The 20,271-nt window shown below is 40.6% G+C and overlaps 1 protein-coding gene and 1 non-coding gene across 2 annotated transcripts in view; one reads left to right on the top strand and one right to left on the bottom strand.

The window, feature by feature from the left end:
- Positions 1–20,271, top strand: part of HERC2 (HECT and RLD domain containing E3 ubiquitin protein ligase 2) — a 242,558-nt gene that overhangs the window by 60,670 nt on the left and 161,617 nt on the right. Inside the window, 7 exon segments of the mRNA XM_070463934.1 lie at positions 443–594; positions 2,529–2,686; positions 2,777–2,890; positions 4,482–4,733; positions 9,246–9,439; positions 16,824–17,024; positions 19,943–20,171. Of these exon segments, the coding sequence (XP_070320035.1) occupies positions 443–594; positions 2,529–2,686; positions 2,777–2,890; positions 4,482–4,733; positions 9,246–9,439; positions 16,824–17,024; positions 19,943–20,171 (1,300 nt within the window).
- TRNAE-CUC (transfer RNA glutamic acid (anticodon CUC)) lies at positions 3,355–3,427 on the bottom strand. Its single transcript has one exon. It is a non-coding gene; the product is annotated as a tRNA-Glu (tRNA).

Here is a 20,271-nt window from a genome sequence, read left to right as displayed (position 1 = left end):
GTATATTATTAATTGTATTTAAAAGTCTTGATTATAATCATTATTGTCAAGATTTGGGGGCAGAATTTCTTAGTTCTTCAGCTCAGGGACTCCTTACAGTGTCAGTTATTGTCAACTACTATTCCCATTTATAAACTGTAAAGTCATTTCACTTTGGGACCAGGAAGTAACAGATGGGGAGCTCATGGGGATGGTGGCAGGTGGGCGCTCTTCACCTGTAGTTGCACGTCTCCCTGTGCAAGAGTGGTCCAGACCTGCCATGGGGCCCACGGTGGCACCTGCCTCGTGCTGTTCTGTAGTGCTGGCAGGCCGCTGGACAACCCCCAGAGAGGTTTAGTCTGAGTGGGGTTTGTTAAGGTAAGATACACGAGGGAGGCAAGTCATGCAGTTTTCTTGTCCTTGGATTGCTTACCAATTTTCTTTCTGTTTTTACCTTTTTTAGGCCCCACAGTTGGTCCAGGGGCTTGCTTCCAGAAACATTGTAAAAATTGCTGCCCATTCAGACGGTCACCACTACCTGGCCTTGGCAGCCACTGGAGAGGTGTACTCCTGGGGCTGCGGGGACGGCGGACGCCTGGGCCATGGAGACACTGTGTATGTGCACCCTGTTCCTCTGCCTGATATGCTCTTCTTTTGTGTTGCTGTGACGAAAATAAGGTGGCAAAGGAAAGTGTGCTGAGGGCTTTGCAGCTGCTCAGACGTGCAGGGCTGCGGTGGAGAGGGCTGCCCCCCAGGATGGACCCGCCCCTGTGACCCGGTGGGAGCTCTGCACACTGCATAGATGGTGACGGCAGTGGGCCTTCCTGTTGTTCTGCTCCCCCGGCTTTTGCTACTCCTGTTGACACACATGCTGCAGAGTTTTCTAAATTGAATTCCACACTCTTCCTTCATTTATTACCTCAGCACATCTCTATCAGATAATGTCCTCATTTCCTTGAGCCATACTATCATTTTCACAGCTACAAAAATCAAGTTTTCTAATGTGTTATTTTGATTATTGTAAGAGACCAGAAACAAAAGAGAATCGTTGTTCTAAATGTGGAGTCGTGAAAATAAACAGTTCTGACAGCTGCCTTGGAATCACAGGAACCCTTTCATGTTACTGTTGTGAGTGGAGGTTGGTTGAGAAAACACTGGTTTTAGGTTGAGTTTGAAGATGCACCCCATTTCAGGGCTGTCAGAGCCATGAGCAGGGAGTGGGCAGCAGCACAGTTGAGAGGAGACTGGCCCATTCTCACTGGGTGGACGTGACATCTCCAGGATGTCAAATTGTGAAAAAAGAGTCATGCCCTGTGGGTGTTAGCATTCAGCAGACTTGATGTCATGAACTTGACACTGTTGTAGGACTTTCAGACAAATCTAGTAAAATGATAGTGAAGAGAAGGAATTACAAGTACAGAATTTAGAATTATTGTTAATCTTAGGTTAACAGGGAGGCAGGGATTGGCTTGGGGCTCACAGGACTTGAAAGGGTTGAAGTTTGGGTTGGAGGCATTAGTCTTTTTTACTTTTTAAATGTTGAGTATAATTACCATGCATAAAATAGTTTGTAACTAAATCACACTCAGCTGAGAGTAAGTGCTAGTTGACTAACTTGTCTGCTGTCTGAGGGGTTGAGGGAAAGAAGGTGGAATGGTGCCGAAGCTGCAGTGAGGCTTTGGGGTGGGGAGTCGGAACGAGCTGAATGGGGAGGTGGTTCTGGAGCAATTCATTTCTTCCTCTTCCCGTGTGTGCCCCTCCTCCTGTGTGCTTATTTTGCAGAATAGTGTGTCACAGAATAAGTGAGCTGTGTCTTTGGAGAGGCTAGAATGAGTGTTACTGATCATATTTTAGATTATAAGCATTGGGCATTTGTTAATTTTGAAAGTGAATCAGCTAGTGGTCTCTTCTACCCAGTTAATCCTTGCTGCTTCCTACTTTTGGTTTGTGAAATGTAGATTGCAATGTGATTAGTAAACCTTGCCCATCATTTCTTCCCTGTTTGTTTTAACAAATATATATAAATTTCAGTCATGTGCATGAGATTTACAAATTCACCAGCTTTCCACGTACAGTTTGGTGAGCTTCACAAACGCCTGAGGCTGGGAGCCACTGTGACTGAGATACAGAGTGCTGCTGTTAGCACCCCACCCCTGGCTTCTCTGGGCCGTTCTGCCACCACTCGCTGCCCCCACCTCTGGCTGCTGGTTTTTGCCACTTGGGAGTGTCTGTTTCTGGCTGTGGCGCTCAGTGCAGCTCCGTGTTGCTGCACGTGTGCTATCTGTGAACAGGCCGCTGTTCAGACCACTCTGACCAGAGCTGCCGTGGGCTTGATCACCTGTGTCTTTAACGGCATGCTGGGTGTGACGCTTGGCCTTAGGTGCCCACTTAACAAAAATTCACGCCAGTGTTTAAATTCTGTATTTCTTAGTTATTTCATAAGACGCCTGAAAGGCAAAGTTATCTTGATGCCCCAGTTTATTCCCCGGAGTGTCACTAGTAGGAAGGGCTCAGAAGTGCATTCATGTTTGTTCCTGTTGTCTCCACAGGCCTCTTGAGGAGCCTAAGGTGATCTCTGCTTTCTCTGGAAAGCAGGCCGGGAAGCACGTGGTGCACATTGCGTGTGGAAGCACGTACAGCGCGGCCATCACAGCTGAAGGGGAGCTCTACACCTGGGGCAGGGGGAACTATGGCCGACTGGGCCACGGTATGTCTACTCTGGGCCCGCCTGGGCGTGCTGCGTGAGGCTGCTGCTTTCTCAGATCCGTGCAGTAACAATAGTCCCGTCTGTTTGAAGGCTCCAGTGAAGATGAGGCCATCCCCATGCTGGTTGCTGGGCTCAAAGGACTGAAGGTCATTGATGTGGCGTGTGGAAGTGGTGATGCTCAGACCCTGGCCGTGACAGAGAATGGTATGTGGGGCACGCGCCGCCTTGGGAGGGCTCTCAGGAGGAGGGGGGCCACTTCCCTAGAGGGAGTGAGCTTTGGAGGCTTCAGTGCACATGCACCTCTGTGTCTTTGGGAAAGGTAGAGATGTTATGGGACTTGTAGTTTCCATTGCCCAGAGCCATCCTTCCTATTTGGGCACTTTATTTTTAACAAAGAAATGAAAATAAATGGAGTAATTCATGTAATATTTCTGTTATTATGATTACTTTTCCTCATGTTGAGCCATCCTTGATTCTCTGTGGTAAATCCAGCTTATTGTTAGTCTTTGTGTATTCACAGTATGATACTTGCTTTTAATTTCAGTTTTGTATTTGTGTTCATTAGTGAGATTGTACTCCTGTGACACTTTTTGTGGACATACTTACCAGGTTGATGTTGATTTTTTTCTTTTTTTTTCACTGCACTGTGTGGCTTGTGGGGTTTTTAGTTCCCTGACCAGGGATTGAACCTGGGCCCTCAGCAGTGAGAGTGCAGAGTCCTAACCACTGGACTGCCAGGGAATTCCCAATATTCATTTTTTAAACGGTATTTGTCTTTCGGTATTGTGGGAGTCTGTCCTTTGAATTGTGGGGTCTGTCTCTCAGTATTAGTTGGGAGCCTGTCAGCCTTGCCCTCCCACAGAGAGCAACTTTATTTTATCTCTTTATGTAATATTTAATTAAATTGCACTAAAATTTTTACTGGGAATAAATAGTGTTGTATGTTTGACATGTGGTCAGCGGATCAAGAACTGTGTACAGGCAGGCCTGAGAATGGCGTGCAGTATGCCGTGGGTCCAGTTACTGTGTTTATGGAGGCACTAGAGCTTTTGCTCCGTGTTTAGTACTTGGTGAAAGCTGTCTCATGAAGCCAGACTAGTAAGGGTTAGGACGTTATTGCTCCCCCAGGTGGCAGTAGTAGTAAAGAGCCCACCTGCCAGTGCAGGAGACCCTGGCTCAATCCCTGGGTCCAGGAGATACCTGGAGGAGCATGGCAGCCCCCTTCAGTACCTTCAGTATTCTTGCTGAGCACTCCCATGGACAGAGGAGCCTGGAGGGCTGCAGTCCATAGGATTGCAAAGAGCCGGACAGGACTGAAGTGACTTAGCACACACAGAACTTTACTATTCATTCAGTTGAAACAAAATGAAAAGTCGGGTTTCCACTTCGTAACTGTCTTTTAAAGTTTTTAATTTTTTTGGCCAAGTCAGGTCTTCGTTGCGGCGTGGGGTCCTTTATTGTGGCATGAGACCTTTTCTAAGTGGAGGTGTGTGGGCCCAGTAGTTGCCGAGCCCAGGCTTAGTTCCCCTGAGGTATATGGGATCTCAGTTCCCCAGCCAGGACTGAACTCTGTCCCCTGCACTGGAAGGTAGATTCTTAACTACCAGGGAAGTCTCTCCATTTCTTAATTGCTTCTGTAACAACCTGAGAGAGAAACTAGATTTCATTTGTGTCAACTGTATACATTAGTGATCTAGATTTTTGTGTGTTTTTGGCTATATTGATTATTTTCAGACATTTAAAAGGCTTATTTAGATGTATAGCTATTTTTACTCAGTTAATTTGTACTTTTTAGGTCAAGTGTGGTCCTGGGGAGATGGTGACTATGGGAAATTGGGCAGAGGTGGTAGTGATGGCTGCAAAACGCCAAAGCTGATTGAAAAGCTACAAGACTTGGATGTTGTCAAAGTCCGATGTGGAAGTCAATTTTCTATTGCCTTGACAAAAGATGGCCAAGTCTATTCATGGGGAAAAGGTGACAACCAGAGACTTGGGCATGGAACAGAGGAACATGTCCGTTATCCCAAACTCTTGGAAGGATTGCAAGGTGAGTGCAAAATGTAAACTTTTAAAACCGTTTGAGGAGTTTTCTTCAGTAATCTTTTAAAGTTTGCAGGTATTTTCCTTTACCTGACATTCCATGAATGACCCATAAAATTAGAAGCTTTTACCCACATTTTAATAGGTATAGATAATAGATGGAAAGTGATTTGTCTATATTGAAAAGTGACCTAGAATTCTCAGCAAGTTTAATTTGAAACTTTAAATTTTACCAATATTGGAGAGTTCTTTTTTGTTTGTTTTTTCTGTTTTATTGGAGAGGTTTGTCTGTGTGTGTGTGTGGGGGGTAAGTACTCATTTCATTACTCATTAAATCGGCTTCAGTGAGATTAGCTTCTGTTTGGTGAGGTCATCTGTAGTTATCCTGCAGATCTTGCTAAGACTATGGATATGTATGTAGCACAAAGGGAGACAGGATTGGGTCAGCCTGGAGTGGTCTTGTTTGGACTGATCCTTGCTGGGTGAATCCTCTCTGTTTGGTTTCAAGGTGTCTGGTATGCATTCTCAGTAGACAGGAGGGATGAGAGCCCAGGCGTGGCGTGCTTTGCAAATACCCTCAGAAGTAGGGGAGAGGCTGGTGATGAGTGCATCAAGGGGGACCTGTAGTGCGCTCTTGCTGCACTGCGTGAGGCGGGCAGGCTGTGTTATTGGACCAGGCTCTCTGTGTGATTTTAGGTTTGAGGGCCATATGCCGTCTCTCCTAACTACTCAGCCTTGCTACGGTAGCCTTAAAGCAGCACAGACAGTGGGAGAACGAACGGACCCGTGTTCCAGTGCACGTGGATTCTCAGAGACGGGCCTTGCGCTGCAGTTGGCACACAGAACACAGTTTGCTGGGTTACTTACTTGGGTTCATCTTTATGTTTTTGCTTTCAGTTTAGAAGTGAGAATTTTAAGTGGGACTTGCCAGTTCATTTCCCCATCATTTTTATTTTAAAGCATGCTAATACTTTGGTGATTAGAAGTTTTGTGTGTTCACATGGTGTTTATTATTTTCTAAGTATCTGAGGTAAGTTCTAGAGTTAATACAGTTGGTTGTTTACTATGGAGCTGTATTTAAATTTTATTTGCCTTTGTGTTTATTTATTTGCCTTTGTGTTTATTTATTCCCTTCATTTACTAGATGAAATCAAGTTCCTCAGCCCCATTATTTAGATACAGGGATAGCTTACTATGAGAGTATTTAGGTGATTGTTGATATAGTTATTTGTTCTTAGGAGAGGCTCTTAGGATAGAATTGTTTTTCTTACAGTAGTAGAGTTTTTTCGGCTGAATTCTTTTTATGTTGATATGTCTGCAAGCATGACCTTATGTTAAGCATGACCTCTTAACATGACATAGTATGTTTTTGTCATGTTTAATATACCAATAGGCACAATTATAATACTTCGCTAACACTATTAAATAGAAAAATATATTTTATATTTATATCATTTAACTTTGGAGAAAAATAAAAGATTTTGTTTTAGAAAACTTTCTAAATAAGCAGTATACTTTGACTTTCACCAAGATAGACCAGGCCATAAAACACACCTTAACAGTTTAAAAGGAGAGAAATCAGTATCTCCTCTCAGACTACAATGGAATTAACCAGAAGTCAATAACGAAAGTTAGCTGGAAAATCCCCAAATACATAGAGATAAAATAGTTTACTTCCATATAAAACATAGGTCAATGAAGACATCTCAAAAGAAATTTTAAAATATTTTAAACTAAATGAAAATACAACTTGTTAAAATTTGTGGGATACAGTGAAAGCTTAGATGGAAATTTATAGCTTCAAATATATAAGAGAGATCTAAAATCAATAATCTTTCTGTCTAGCAAAGGAAACCATCAAAGAAATGAAACGGCAAACTATGAAATGGCTGGAAATTTTTGTAAGTCATATATTTGATAAGGAGTTAATATTCAAAATATATAAATCTTATATAACTCAAGAGAAAAAAAAAAAAAGATCTGAATAGTCTTTTTTCCAAAGAAAACATATTATGGCTAGCAGGTACATGAAAAGATGTTCAACATCACTAATCATCAATGAAATACATTTCAAAACATTGAGATATCACCTCTTACCTCTCAGAATGTCTGTTATCAAAGGACAAGAAATAACAAGAGATGGCAAGGGTGTAGAGATAAGGGAAACTTTGTGCCTATTGGTGGGACTGTAAACTGGTGGAGCCACTCTGGAAAACAGTATGGAGGTTCCTCAAAAAATAAAAATAGAACTGCCAGCAGTTCTACTTCTGGATATCAAAGTCACTAACTCAAAAAAACATCTGCATCCACATGTTTATTGCAGCATTATTCACAATAGCTAAGACATGTATCTAACTGTAGTGTCCATTGATGGGTGACATATAAAGAAAAAAATATAATAATAAATATATATATGAACTCAAGACACATGTGAAAGGCTGGTTCAGTGTTGAAAATCAGTTAATGTAATCCATCAAGTTGACAGACAAAAGAAGAAAAATCACATGATTGTATCAATAAGTGCAAAAAAAGCTTTTGACAAAATTTCACTACCCATTTGTGATTAAAAAAAAACCAATAAATTAGGAATAGAGGAAACTTCTTCAACTTGATAAAGACTATTAGGTTCATGCAAACGTAATTGTGGTTTCAGACCATGAGTTTTAAATCATTATAACTAGGCTCAAACACATTTTTATTAATCAAAATAGGAACCATTACAATCAACACATTTTTGCCAATGAGAAATAAGTTTGTTTATTCCTGTAGCATAAAAATCCATGCTTTGGGATTCAGCGAACTCTTGGAAAGCATTTTCTGCCTCCTGCTGGTTGTGGAAGTGTTTTCCCTGCAAAAAGTTGTTGAGATGCTTGAAGAAGTGGTAGTTGGTTGGCAAGAGGTCAGGTGAATATGGCAGATGAGGCAAAACTTCATAGCCCAATTTGTTCAACTTGTGATGCATTTGTTGTGCGACATCTGGTTGGGTGTTGTCATGGAGAAAGGATGTTCCATTTCATCATTTTCTGTCCAAATTATTACTGGAAGTTTAGCTAATGCAATAAAACAAGAAAAGGAAATAAAAGCTGTACAGATTGAGAAAGAATAAATAAAACTTTGTTCACAGATGACTTGATTGTTTATGTTGAAAATTTGAAAGAATTGACCAAAAGACCCTCCTGGAACTAACAAGGTTGTGACATACAAGGTTAATATGCCAAAGTTAATTTCTTTCTTACATACTGGCAACTAACAAGTAGAATTTGAAATTAAATATACAATACTGTTTGCATTAACAACCTAAGAATGAAATACATAAGTATAAATCTAAATATATATGAGATCTATGAGGAAAGCTATAAAACTGATGAATGAAATCAAAGAAAAAATTTTTTAAATGGAAAGATATTCTAAGTTCATTGATAGGAACACTGAATATTGTTAAGATGTCAGTTCTTTCCAACGTAATTTATAGATTTAATGCAATTCCAGTCAAAATCCCAGAAAGTTATTTTCTGAATATCAACAAACCGAGTCTAAAGTTTATATCGAGAGGCAAAATGGCCAACACAATATTAAAGGAGAAGAGCAAGTTGTAAGACTTATACTGTTCAACTTCAAGACTTAACTATAAAGCTGCAGTGATCAGAACAATTTGGTATTGGCTAAAATATGATCTTTATGGGCTTTCCTGATGGCTCAGCAGGTAAAGAGTCTACCTGCAGTGCAGAAGACCCAGGAGACACATGTTCGATCCCTGGGTTGGAAGATCCCCTGGAGGAGGAAATGGCAACCCACTCCAGCATTCTTGCCTGAAAAATCCCATGGACAGAGGAGCCTGGCAGGTTACAGTCCAAAGGGTTGCAAAGAGTCGGACATGGCTGAGTGACTGAACACCAAGTACGATCACGAGAAAAGGAGAAAAGAAGAGAGAGCTTGGAAATAGATCTACATAAATGTAGTTAACTGATCCTTGGCAGGGGAGTAAAGGCAATACAGTGGAGCAAAGATTGTCATTTCAACAAATGATGTCAGAAGAACTGGATGTCTTGTGTGAAAAAAAATGAATAATTAGTAATGGGAAGAGACTTAGTGTCCATTGGGATCAGGAGTATATCACAGATATGTGCCTTCTCCTCAGTTTCACTGTGAACGTATAACTGTTCCAAAAACATAGTCTTTTAAAAAGGAGTACGCTTTGCATGGTTATACTTTGGGATAAGAAAATATGATCTCTAGTTAATTCAAAGTATAGTTGTCTTTTTCTGAACAAGGATGAGGAAAATGAACAGATCCTTTTCATTTCACAGTATTATTTTATTTGTAGGCTGTAGGTCTTAATAGATTGTAGCTAGTAAAACACAGCGGAGGTTTTAATAATGTACATAAAGCAGATGAATTGTGAATAATATTAAAGCAATGACATTAAATGCCTTCTGACCTGAGTGGCCTAGAGTAAATATCTTTATTGCAACACAAGTCATAGGCATAAAGCTGTATCTGCATCCTCCTTTCCCCCCAGGGAAGAAGGTGATTGATGTGGCTGCAGGGTCCACCCACTGCCTGGCCCTGACTGAGGACAGTGAGGTCCACAGCTGGGGGAGCAATGACCAGTGCCAGCACTTTGACACCTTGCGTGTGACCAAGCCAGAACCCTCTGCACTGCCTGGACTGGACACCAAACATATAGTCGGGATTGCCTGTGGGCCGGCCCAGGTACAGAGTAGATAGCTTGGTATTTTATAGAATTTTAATTTCCTGTCAATTGTTGCTAGTATGTAGAAATATACTTGACTTGTATGTGTAGTCCTTTGTCAAATGCTTTTTCTTCTCAATGATATGATCGTGTTTTCCTTCTTTAGTCTGTTTATATAGTGGAATGCATTGATTTTCTAATATTGGGTGAACCTTGTGTTTTTGAGATAATCTCCACTTGGTCTTCTTTTTTTATATTGTTGGGTTTGATTTGCTAATACACTGTTGAGAGTTTTTCTGTCAGTGCTCTTCAGAGATACTAGTTGGTGGCTTTCTTAGAAAACAACTCTCTTGCCTTTTTACCAGGGTAAAACTGGTCTCATACATAGTATTGGCAAGTGTTCTGTTTTTTTGGAATGGGTTGAGTAGAATTAGTGTCATTTCTTTTTAAATGTTTTCCTATGAATTTATATGACCCTGGAGATGTCTTTTTCCAAAGATTTTTAACCACAGACTCAGTTTTTTAATATTGAATTGTTCGAATTATTTCCTCTTCGGTGAGTGTTCCTGGTTTGTGATGCTGCAGGCATTGCTCCATTCTAAGTTACCCCGTTTCTGTATGTAACATTTTCCTTGTTAGCATTTTCTTACTGACCTTTTGAAGTTTTGGGGTCTGCAGTGATATCCTCGTTCATTCCTGGTATGAGTAATTTGTGCCTTTTCTCTTTGCCACTTTTATTACAGGTTTATCCATTTTGCTCATCTTTTCAAAGAACTAGCTTTTAGCTTCACTGATTTTCCCTGTTCTTTTGCTTTCCGTTTCATCGGTTCCTTCGCTTGTCCCATTTCCCCTTCCAGTTTGCCTGGGTGTGTCTTTACTGTTTTTTTAGTTTGTTCAGGAGAAAGCTTAGGTTGTTGACTTTAGACATTTGTTCTTTTGTAGTATGTAAGCATTTGATACTATAATTTTTCCTCTAAGTAGTGCTTCAGTTGGATCCACAAATCTTGATATATTTTCATTTTTGTTGAGCTCTGGTTTGTTTTGAGAATTGCTCTTTGCCCTATGCATTAAGTGTGTTGTTTAGTTTCAAAATTTTTGGACATCATTCTTTTATCTTTGGTACTGATTTCTAGTTTAGTTGACCATTGTGCTTAGAGAATAAACTCTGTATGATTTCAGTTCTTGATTTGTTTTTTATCTTAGAATGTATTCTCTTTGTGAATGGTCTGCATATGTGCTTAAAAACAGTGTTTATTTTGCTGTTGATGTGTTTCACCATTGTTGGCGAAGTGTTCTTTAAATGTCAGTTAGATCTAGTTCATTGATAGTATAACTCAGTTTTTCTCAGTTCAGTTTAGTTCAGTCTCTCAGTCATGTCCGACTCTTTGCGACCCCATGAATTGCAGCACGCCAGGCCTCCCTGTCCATCACCAACTCCTGGAGTTTACTCAAACTCATGTCCATCGAGTCGGTGATGCCATCCAGCCATCTCATCCTCTGTCGTCCCCTTCTCCTCCTGCCCCCAATCCCTCCCAGCATCAGGGTCTTTTCTAATGAGTCAACTCTTCGCATGAGGTGGCCAAAGTATTGGGGTTTCAGCTTCAGCATCAGTCCTTCCAATGAACAACCAGGACTGATCTCCTTTAGGATGGACTGGTTGGATCTCCTTGCAGTCCAAGGGACTCTAAAGAGTCTTCTCCAACATCACAATTCAAAAGCATTAATTCTTTGATGCTCAGCTTTCTTCACAGTCCAACTGTCACATCCATATATGACCACTGGAAAAACCATAGCCTTGACCAGACGGACCTTTGTTGGCAAAGTAATGTCTCTGCTTTTTAATACGCTGTCTAGGTTGGTCATAACTTTCTTTCCAAGGAGTAAGTGTCTTTTAATTTCATGGCTGCAATCACCATCTGCAGTGATTTTGGAGCCCAAAAAGATAAAGTCTGACACTGTTTCCACTGTTTCCCCATCTATTTGCCATGAAGTGATGGGACCAGATGCCATGATCTTAGTTTTCTGAATGTTGAGCTTTAAAGCCAACTTTTTCACTCTCCTCTTTCACTTTCATCAGGAGGCTTTTTAGTTCCTCTTCACTTTCTGCCATAAGGGTGGTGTCATCTGCATATCTGAGGTTATTGATATTTCTCCAGGCAATCTTGATTCCAGCTTGTGCTTCTTCCAGCCCAGCATTTCTCATGATGTACTCTGCATATAAGTTAAATAAGCAGGGTGACAGTATACAGCCTTGATGTACTCCTTTTCCTATTTGGAACCATGTCCAGTCTATTGTTCCATGTCCAGTTCTAACTGTTGCTTCCTGACCTGCATACAGGTTTCTCAAGAGGCAGGTCAGGTGGTCTGGTATTCCCATCTCTTTCAGAATTTTCAACAGTTTATTGTGATCCACACAGTCAAAGGCTTTGGCATAGTCAATAAAGCAGAAATAGATGTTTTTCTGGAACTCTCTTGCCTTTTTGATGATCCAGCGGATGTTGGCAATTTGGTTTCTGGTTCCTCTGCGTTTTCTAAAACCAGCTTGAACATCTGGAAGTTCATGGTTCACGTATTGCTGAAGCCTGGCTTGAAGAATTTTGAGCATCGCTTTACTAGTGTGTGAGATGAGTGCAATTGTGCAGTAGTTTGAGCATTCTTTGGCATTGCCTTTTTTTGGGATTGGAATGAAAACTGACTTTCCAGTCCTGTGGCCACTGCTGAGTTTTCCAAATTTGCTGGCACATTGAGTACAGCACTTTCACAGCATCATCTTTCAGGATTTGTAATAGCTCAACTGGAATTCCATCACCTCCGCTAGCTTTTGTCCGTCCCTCTTGGCCTCCCCCCAGCCCCACCCTGCCCCTCTAGGTTATCACAGAGCATTGTGGTGAGCTTCCTGTGTCATAGAGCAACTCCCACTAGCTATCTGTTTTACATATGGTAATGTATATGTTTCAGTGCTACTCTCTCAATTCGTCCCACCTCTCCTTCCCCTGGTGTGTCCACAAGCCTGTTCTCTATGTCTGCATCTCTGTTCCTGCGTGAATATAGGTTTATCAGTATCAGTTTTCTAGATTTCACATATATGTGCATTAACGTACAGTATTTGCTTTTCTCTTTCTGGCTTACTTCACTCTGTACAACAGGCTCTAGGTTCATCCACCTCACTAGAACTGACTCAGATTTGTTCCTTTTTATGGCTGAGTAATACTCCATTGTATATATATGTACCACAACTTCTTTATCCATTCCTCTGTTGATGGACAGAGGTTTCTTCCATGTCCTGGCTATAAGAAATAGTGCTGCGATGAACATTGGGGTGCACGTGCCTTCTTCAGTTATGGTTTCTTAGGGTATATGCCCAGTAGTGGGAATTACTGGGCTATATGGTAGTTTTAGTCCTAGTTTTTAAAGGAATCACCATACTGTTCTCTATAGTGGCTGTAACAGTTTATATGCCCACCAACAGTGCAAGATTGTTTCTTTCTTTCCACACTCATTTATTGTTTGTAGATTTTTTTTGATGATGGCCATTCTGACTTGGTGTGAGGTGATACCTCATTGTAGTTTTGATTTGCATTTCTCTAATAATGAGTGATGTTGAGCATCTTTTCATGTGTTTTTTAGCCATCTGTATGTCTTCTTTGGAGAAATGTTTTTAGGTCTTCTGCCCATTTTTTGATTGGGTTTTTTGTTTTTTCTGCTGTTGAGCTACATGAACTGCTTGTATATTTTGGAAATTAATCCTTTGTCAGTTGTTACATTTGCAATAACTCTTTTCTGCCTTTCTGGGGGTTGTCTTCACCTTGTTCAGAGTTTCCTTGCTATGCATGGGGCTTCCCTGGTGGCTCAGTGGTAAAGAATCTGCTTGCCAATGCAGGAGATGTGGATTCATCCCTGGGTCAGGAAGATCCCCTGGAGAAGGAAATGGCAACCCATTCCAGTATTCTTGCCTGGGAAATCCTATGGCCAGAGGAGCCTGGTGGGTTACAGTCTGTGGAATCGCCAAAGAGTTGGACATGCCATAGTGACTGAATAGTTGCTGATAAAAGCTTTTAAGTTCAATTAAATCCCATTTTTAAACTTTCATTACTGTAGGAGGTAGATCAAAGAGGATTTTTGTTTCGTTCAGTTGCTAAGTCCTGTCCAACTCTTTGTGACTTCATGGACTACAGCACACCAGGCTTCCCTGTCCTTCACTGTCTCCCAGAGTTTGCTCAAACTCATGTCCATTGAGTTGGTGATGCTATCCAACCATCTCATCCTCTGTCACCCCTTCTTCTGCCCTCAATCTTTCCCAGCATCAGAGTTTTTTCCAATGAGTTGGCTTATTGCATCAGGTAGCCAGAGTATTAGGGCTTCACCTTCAGCATCAGTTCTTCCAATAAATGTTAAGGACTGATGTCCTTTAGGGTTGACTGGTTTGATCTCCTTGCAGTTCAAGGATTCTCAGGAGTCTTCCATAGCACCATACATGTGCTATAACACGTCCTATACATGTCTATACATATACATCCATAGTCATCCATACATGACTATTGGAGAAACCATACCTTTGACCATATGGTCCTTTGAAGCAGAGTGATGTCTTTGCTTTTTAATATGCTGCCTAGGTTTCTCATAGCTTTTCTTCCAAGGAGCAAGCATCTTTGAATTTCATGGCTGCAGTCACTGTCCCCAGTGATTTTGGAGCCCAAGAAAATAAAATCTGTCACTGTTTCTTTTTTTTTTCCCCATCTCTTTGCCATGAAGTAATGGGACTGGATGCCATGATCTTAGGTTTTTGAACGTTGAGTTTTAAGCCATCTTTTTCACTCTTCTCTTTCACCTTTTTCAAGAGGTTCTTTAATTCCTGTTCTCTTTCTACTGTTAGAGCAGTATCGTCTGCATATCTGAAGTTCTTGATATTTCTCCTGGCAATCTTGAATCTAGCTTGTGATTCATTCAGCCCACATTTAGCATGATGTACTCTGCATATAAGTTAAATAGGCAGGGTGACAGTATACAGGCTTGACATACTCCTTTCCAAATTTGGAACCACTCCATTGTTCCATGTCCAGTTCTAACTGTTGCTTCTTGACCTGCATAAGGGTTTCTCAGGAAACAGGTATATTCCTGTCTCTTTAAGAATTTTCTAGTTTGTTGTGAATGTTGTGACCCATGCAGTCAAAGGGTTTAGCGTAGTCAGTGAAGCAGAAGTAGATGTTTTCTGGAATTCCCTTGCTTTTTCTATGATCCAACAAAAGTTGGCAGTTCGATCTCTGGTCCCTCTTCCTTTTCTAAACCCAGTCACTACATCTGGAAGTTTTCGGTTCCTGTACTGTTGAAGCCTGGCTTGAAGAATTTTGAGCATTACTTTGCTAGCGTGTGAGATGAGTGCAATTGTACAGTAGTTTGAGCATTCTTTGGCATTTCCTTTCTTTGGGATTGGAATGAAAACTGACCTTTTCCAGTCCTGTGGCCATTGCTGAGTTTTCCAAACTTGCTGGCATACTGAGTGCAGCGCTTTAACAGCATCATCATTTAGGATTTTAAATAGCTCAGCTAGAATTCCATCACCTCCACTAGCTTTGTTGGTGGTAATGCTTCCTCAGGCCCACTTGACTTCAGCTTCAGGATGTTCTCCTCTAGGTGAGTGACCGTAATCGTGGTTATCAGGTCATTAAGGCCTTTCTTGTAACTCCTGCATGTTCTCACCTCTTCTTAAGCTCTTCTGCTTCTATGTAATCCTGATGCTTCCTGTCCTCTGTTGTGCCCATCTTTGTGTTAAGTGTTCTCTTGATTATCTCCAAATGTCTTCAAGAGATCTCTAATCTTTCCTATCCTGTTCTGTTGTTTTCCTATATTTCTTTGCGTTGTTCACATAAGAATGCTTTCATATCTGTCCTTCCTATTGTCTAGAACTCTGCACTCAGTTGGATATATCTTTCTCTTTCTCCTTTGACTTTTGCTTCTCTTTCCTCAGCTATTTGTAAAGACTCCTCACACATGCACTTTACCTCCTTGCATTTCTTTTGGAATGATTTTGATCAGTGCCTCCTATACAACATTATGAACCTCTGTCCATAGTTCTTCAGGCACTCTTCCTACCGTATCTAATCTCTTGAAGCTATTTGTCACATCTACCGTATAATCATAACGGATTTGATTTAGGTGATACCTGAATGGCGTTTTCCCTACATTCTTCACTTTAAGCCTGAGTTTTGCAATCAGGAGCTCATGATCTGAATCACAGTCAGGTCCAGGTCTGGTTTTTTCATACTGTACAGAGCTTTTCCACTGTGAGGTGCAAAGGATATGATCAGTTTTGTTTCAGTATTGACCATCTGGTGATGTCCATGTGTGGAGTCATTTCTTGTGTTGTTGAAAAAGGGTGTTTGCTATGACTAGCATGTTCTCTTGACAGAAGTCTGTTAGCCTTTGCCCTGCTTCATTTTATACTCCAAGGCCAAACTTGCCTATTGTTCCAGGTATCTATTGACTTCCACCTTTTGCATTCCAATTTCCTATGATGAAAAGGACATCTTTTTTTTGGGGGGAGTGTTCTAGAAGGTCTTGTGGAACTTTATGGAACTGTTCAACTTCAGCTTCTTTGGCATTAGTGATTGGGGCATAGATTCGAATGACTGTTATGTTGAATAGGTTTGCCTTAGAAACGAACTGAGATCATTTTGTTGTTTTGAGATTGCACCCAAGTACTGCATTTCAGACTCTTTTGTTGACTGTGAGGGCTACTCCATTTCTTCTAAGGGATTCTTTCCACAGTAGTAGATATAATGGTCATCTGAATTGAATTCACTCATTCCCATCCATTTTAGTTTTCTAATTCCTAAAATGCCCGTGTTCACTCTTGCCATTTCCTGCTTGACCACTTCCAATTTACCTTGATGCATGAACCTAAGATTCCAGGTTCCTAAAGCCACTTTCCATCCCTTTACTAAGCCACCTTTTATCTTTATATTTAAGGTAAATTTCTTGTAGATACTGTATAGTTAGGTTTTGTTTTGCTGTATCCTGATGATCTCTCTTTTTCTGTTTTTATGTTCAGACCCTTGTCTATCATTTATTAATTTTTTTGTTTGCTTTCTTCTTTTTGTTCGTTTATTGTTTCCAGACTTCTTTGGGGTTATTTGAATAGCTTTTAGTATTCAGTTTTACTCAGTTGCTTAATTTTTGCAGCAAACAGAGTTTTGAAAACAAGACGGAGTACTGAAATGAGAGGAAATTGGAAGCTGTTAGTATGTGAATTAGATAACTGAAAATGCTTGCGTATTTGGGACAATTAGAGGGATGAAAGAGTAGTAATTTAGGGCCTCTTTGTCATTCCTAATGGTGAATCTCTTGTGGAACAGGCTGATAACTGAATGTGTAGATTCATTTTAGGTTCTTGTGTTTCTTCCATAGAGTTTTGCTTGGTCTTCCTGTTCTGAGTGGTCCATTGGCCTTCGTGTCCCTTTTGTGGTGGACATCTGCTCAGTGACTTTTGAGCAGTTAGATCTCCTACTTCGGCAAGTGAGTGAGGGGATGGATGGCACTGCTGACTGGCCCCCGCCTCAAGAGAAAGAGTGCATGACAGTGGCAACACTCAATCTTCTACGACTTCAGGTATTAATGATTTTTCTTTCCTTTTCCCCTTTATATACGTGTCTTAGGTATTTGTAATGATGTTCATGCATATTAAAGGGCATGGAGTTTAGCCTGTTAAATGAATTACTATTGAAAATTTTTAAGTGTCTTAAAGTAAGATTGTGATGGAGTGTAATGTTCATGAGGCTTAAAAAAATCAGTCTGATTGTTTTGTGGTTATCCTGTAAGTCAGTCTCTGCATGCAGGTAAGAATATATATATTGATTGTGTTACTATGGCTGAATTCAGTTTGTTGGCATTCATCAGGGAGTCCGTCTTGAATTTACAGTTATTGTGTGTCAGGAAGTAACTGGGTGTGACAGTAGATATCAGTGGGATGTGGTTGCCAGTCTCTCCTCTGGCCTGAGAGGAGACCTTCATTCGGGAAGTTCTGCTTCCTCCTGTAGTACCTCCACTTCCTCACAGGAGAGGTTAAGGATAAATGTCAGTATAAGAAAAGCTACACTTACATTACCATATGTAAAATAAATAGCCAGGGGAAATTTGCTGGGAATTTGCTCTATGGCTCAGGAAACTCAAACAGGGGCTCTGTATCAACCTAGAGGGGTGGGATGGGGAGGGAGATGGGAGGGAGGTTCAAGAGGGAGGGGATATATGTACACCTATGGCTGATTCATGTTGAGGTTTGACAGAAAACAACAAAATTCTGTAAAGCAATTATCCTTCAATAAAAAAATAAATTAAAAAAAGCTACAAAAATTTGTTTCCTTTTTAAAGATAAAACAGTAACTAAAATCTTTGATCACCATGTTTTTCTTTGTAATAAAACTCCTATGGCTTAATGTCAAGAGAACAATATTTCTGAGCAGAATAGTTTTCCTCCTTTATAATGTGAGGGTTTCTATGTGACCCATCATGTCCCCCTTTTTGTTCTCTCCCCTCTTTGTCTTGGCTTTCAGAAAGCAGGAAAGTGAATATAACTTTTAAGTGCAAAATGGAATTAGCAGAAGTTTAGAAATTACCCCCCTTCCCCAGAAGTCTTTTATGGAAACTCATTGACAAGAACACCTGTGGTGTGTCCTTGTCGGGGACCCACACAGCTTTCTGCTGCTTCCCGTGGTCTTGTAGTGACACTGTTGCTTTTGTCAGTGCTGTGGAGAAAGACCTTGCTTGTACAGGTCCTAGGCTTGGTTCCACTTGGTATACATGTGCCTAATGCTATGTTTTCCCATTGCTTTGTTTTGTCTTTCAAGGTCTTTTAGTCGTGTCTTTTAAAAAATTAACTCATATAGCTTAATTCATAAAAAGAATTCAGTTTGAGAGTATTTATTCAATATGTGGATTTAATCTTTTATATTTGTGATTACTGATGTTTTGTGTAAGTTTATTCATCATTTTATTATCTTTTGATTAAGTTTCTCAAATTTTATCCTTTCAAATCCCTTTAGTTGTTCCTAAGTTTTGAAATTTTGATTTCTGGACATTACTCATATTACAGAAAAATTAAACTATTTGTGAATTTCCCAACATGTTAAATTAATCAGTATTTCTCTTCCTGAAAAATATAGGGGTTATAGGATGCCTTAAACCTAAATGTCTCTTTCTACATTAGTATTTGAATTACTTGGTAGTCTGTTACACTGACTTCAGGGACTTTTTTTGTGTGTGCAGCTAATAGAAGAACACTCCCAATTGCAATATATAAGATACATTCTGATTTTAGGGTTGTTAAGACATGAAAGAAAATACCTCCTAGGATTTGTGAAATATAATTATTTTTAAACTTTCCTTCAATTATTATAATAATATTTTGAGAGGTCATACTTAACTCTGATGTGTAGTCCTTTTTTTTTTTAAATCAGTTTGTTTTGCCATTGTTCCTTGCATCACCTCTCTCCTGGATATCTCCTTCAGTAAGTTTCTTCATTAAGGTTTGTGAGTCTGAAAGACTTTGTTAGCTTCAACATCTCTTTAGGTAATTTAATGAGGCTTAATTTTTTAGGTTCTCTGTTGTTTTATCAGCACTTAAAAGATTTTCTACTGTCTTCTGACCTTTATTGTTGCCAGTGAGAAATCATTACTGGCGCAGTTGTTGCTTCTTTGTAGCTAATTTGTCTTTCCCTTTGGTAACCTTTTGGATTTTTGCCCTTGTTTTGTGATTTTAATACATTATGTCTAGCATTTATTCTTAGCTTTGGACATGTCCTCAGAGGGCAGTTTTATACTTTTGTCTGTGGGGTTCCATTGAGTTCTTCTGGCTCTAGATGAGTTTTGGTGTTCAATTCTTGACTTGTGATATGCATACCTAGATGGTTGGTATGAATTTGATTTCACGTCTGCTTGTAAGGCAGGCTGAGTCTCTGATTTCCTGTGGGTTCTCTGTACCCGAAGCTTTGTGTGCGTGGTATGTTGCCCCAGGCCCTGGCTGCCTGACAGGCGGCTCCTGTTCAGTGGGCTGTGTTGAGTCTCAGAAGGCTTTGGTGCGCTCAGAGCCCAGAACCCCTTGGCTCCTGTTGTGTGTGTGTCTGTGTGAGTCCTGCTTTGGCTCTTGAGGCATTTCCTTGTACACCTTCAGTTTGACTATCTACTCTTTTAATACTTTTTTGGTTGTATTATAGTCCTTATTTTTATGGTGCCGGTGGTTGAGAGTGCGATAGAGGTGCTGTTTCCACAGGGTTTAACAAGTTTGTTGATATTGAGCTTTTCTGTATATGTACTTATAGTTAGGTTTAAAAAAATTCCTCTTATGAAATACTTTACCTCAGATTCTCAATTACTATGGGTAAACATTTTTTAGTCTAGTTAAAAAAAATACCTATACTGGAAGTTTTTCCTTTACTCTTTGAATAATTTGAGGTATTATTTCATCTTTAATAAAAATTTGAAAAGCATTTGTTTTAAGGGCTTCTAAGTGAAAATTGTTTTTCTCCTTTCAGTTGCATGCTGCCATTAGTCACCAGGTTGACCCAGAATTCCTTGGTTTAGGTCTGGGCAGCGGCCTCCTCAGCAGCCTGAAGCAGACCGTGGTGGCCCTGGCCAGCAGCGCGGGCGTGTTGAGCACTGTGCAGGCGGCCGCCCAGGCTGTGTTGCAGAGCGGGTGGTCCGTGCTGCTGCCCACGGCTGAGGAGCGGGCACGGGCACTCTCTGCCCTCCTCCCCTGTGCAGGTGGGCTTGGGCCAGGAGCAGGGCTGGGGGTGGGGCTGGCACAGGAGGATGCTCGGAGGGGATGGTGCTTACCTCACACTGGGGAAAACACTTGCCCTTT

This window comes from Odocoileus virginianus, unplaced genomic scaffold, assembly GCF_023699985.2.
Source record: "Odocoileus virginianus isolate 20LAN1187 ecotype Illinois unplaced genomic scaffold, Ovbor_1.2 Unplaced_Contig_9, whole genome shotgun sequence".
Classification (NCBI taxonomy): domain Eukaryota; kingdom Metazoa; phylum Chordata; class Mammalia; order Artiodactyla; family Cervidae; genus Odocoileus; species Odocoileus virginianus.
The sequence above is the reverse complement of the archived record's forward strand: the minus strand, read 5'-3'. Positions and strand labels throughout refer to the sequence as shown.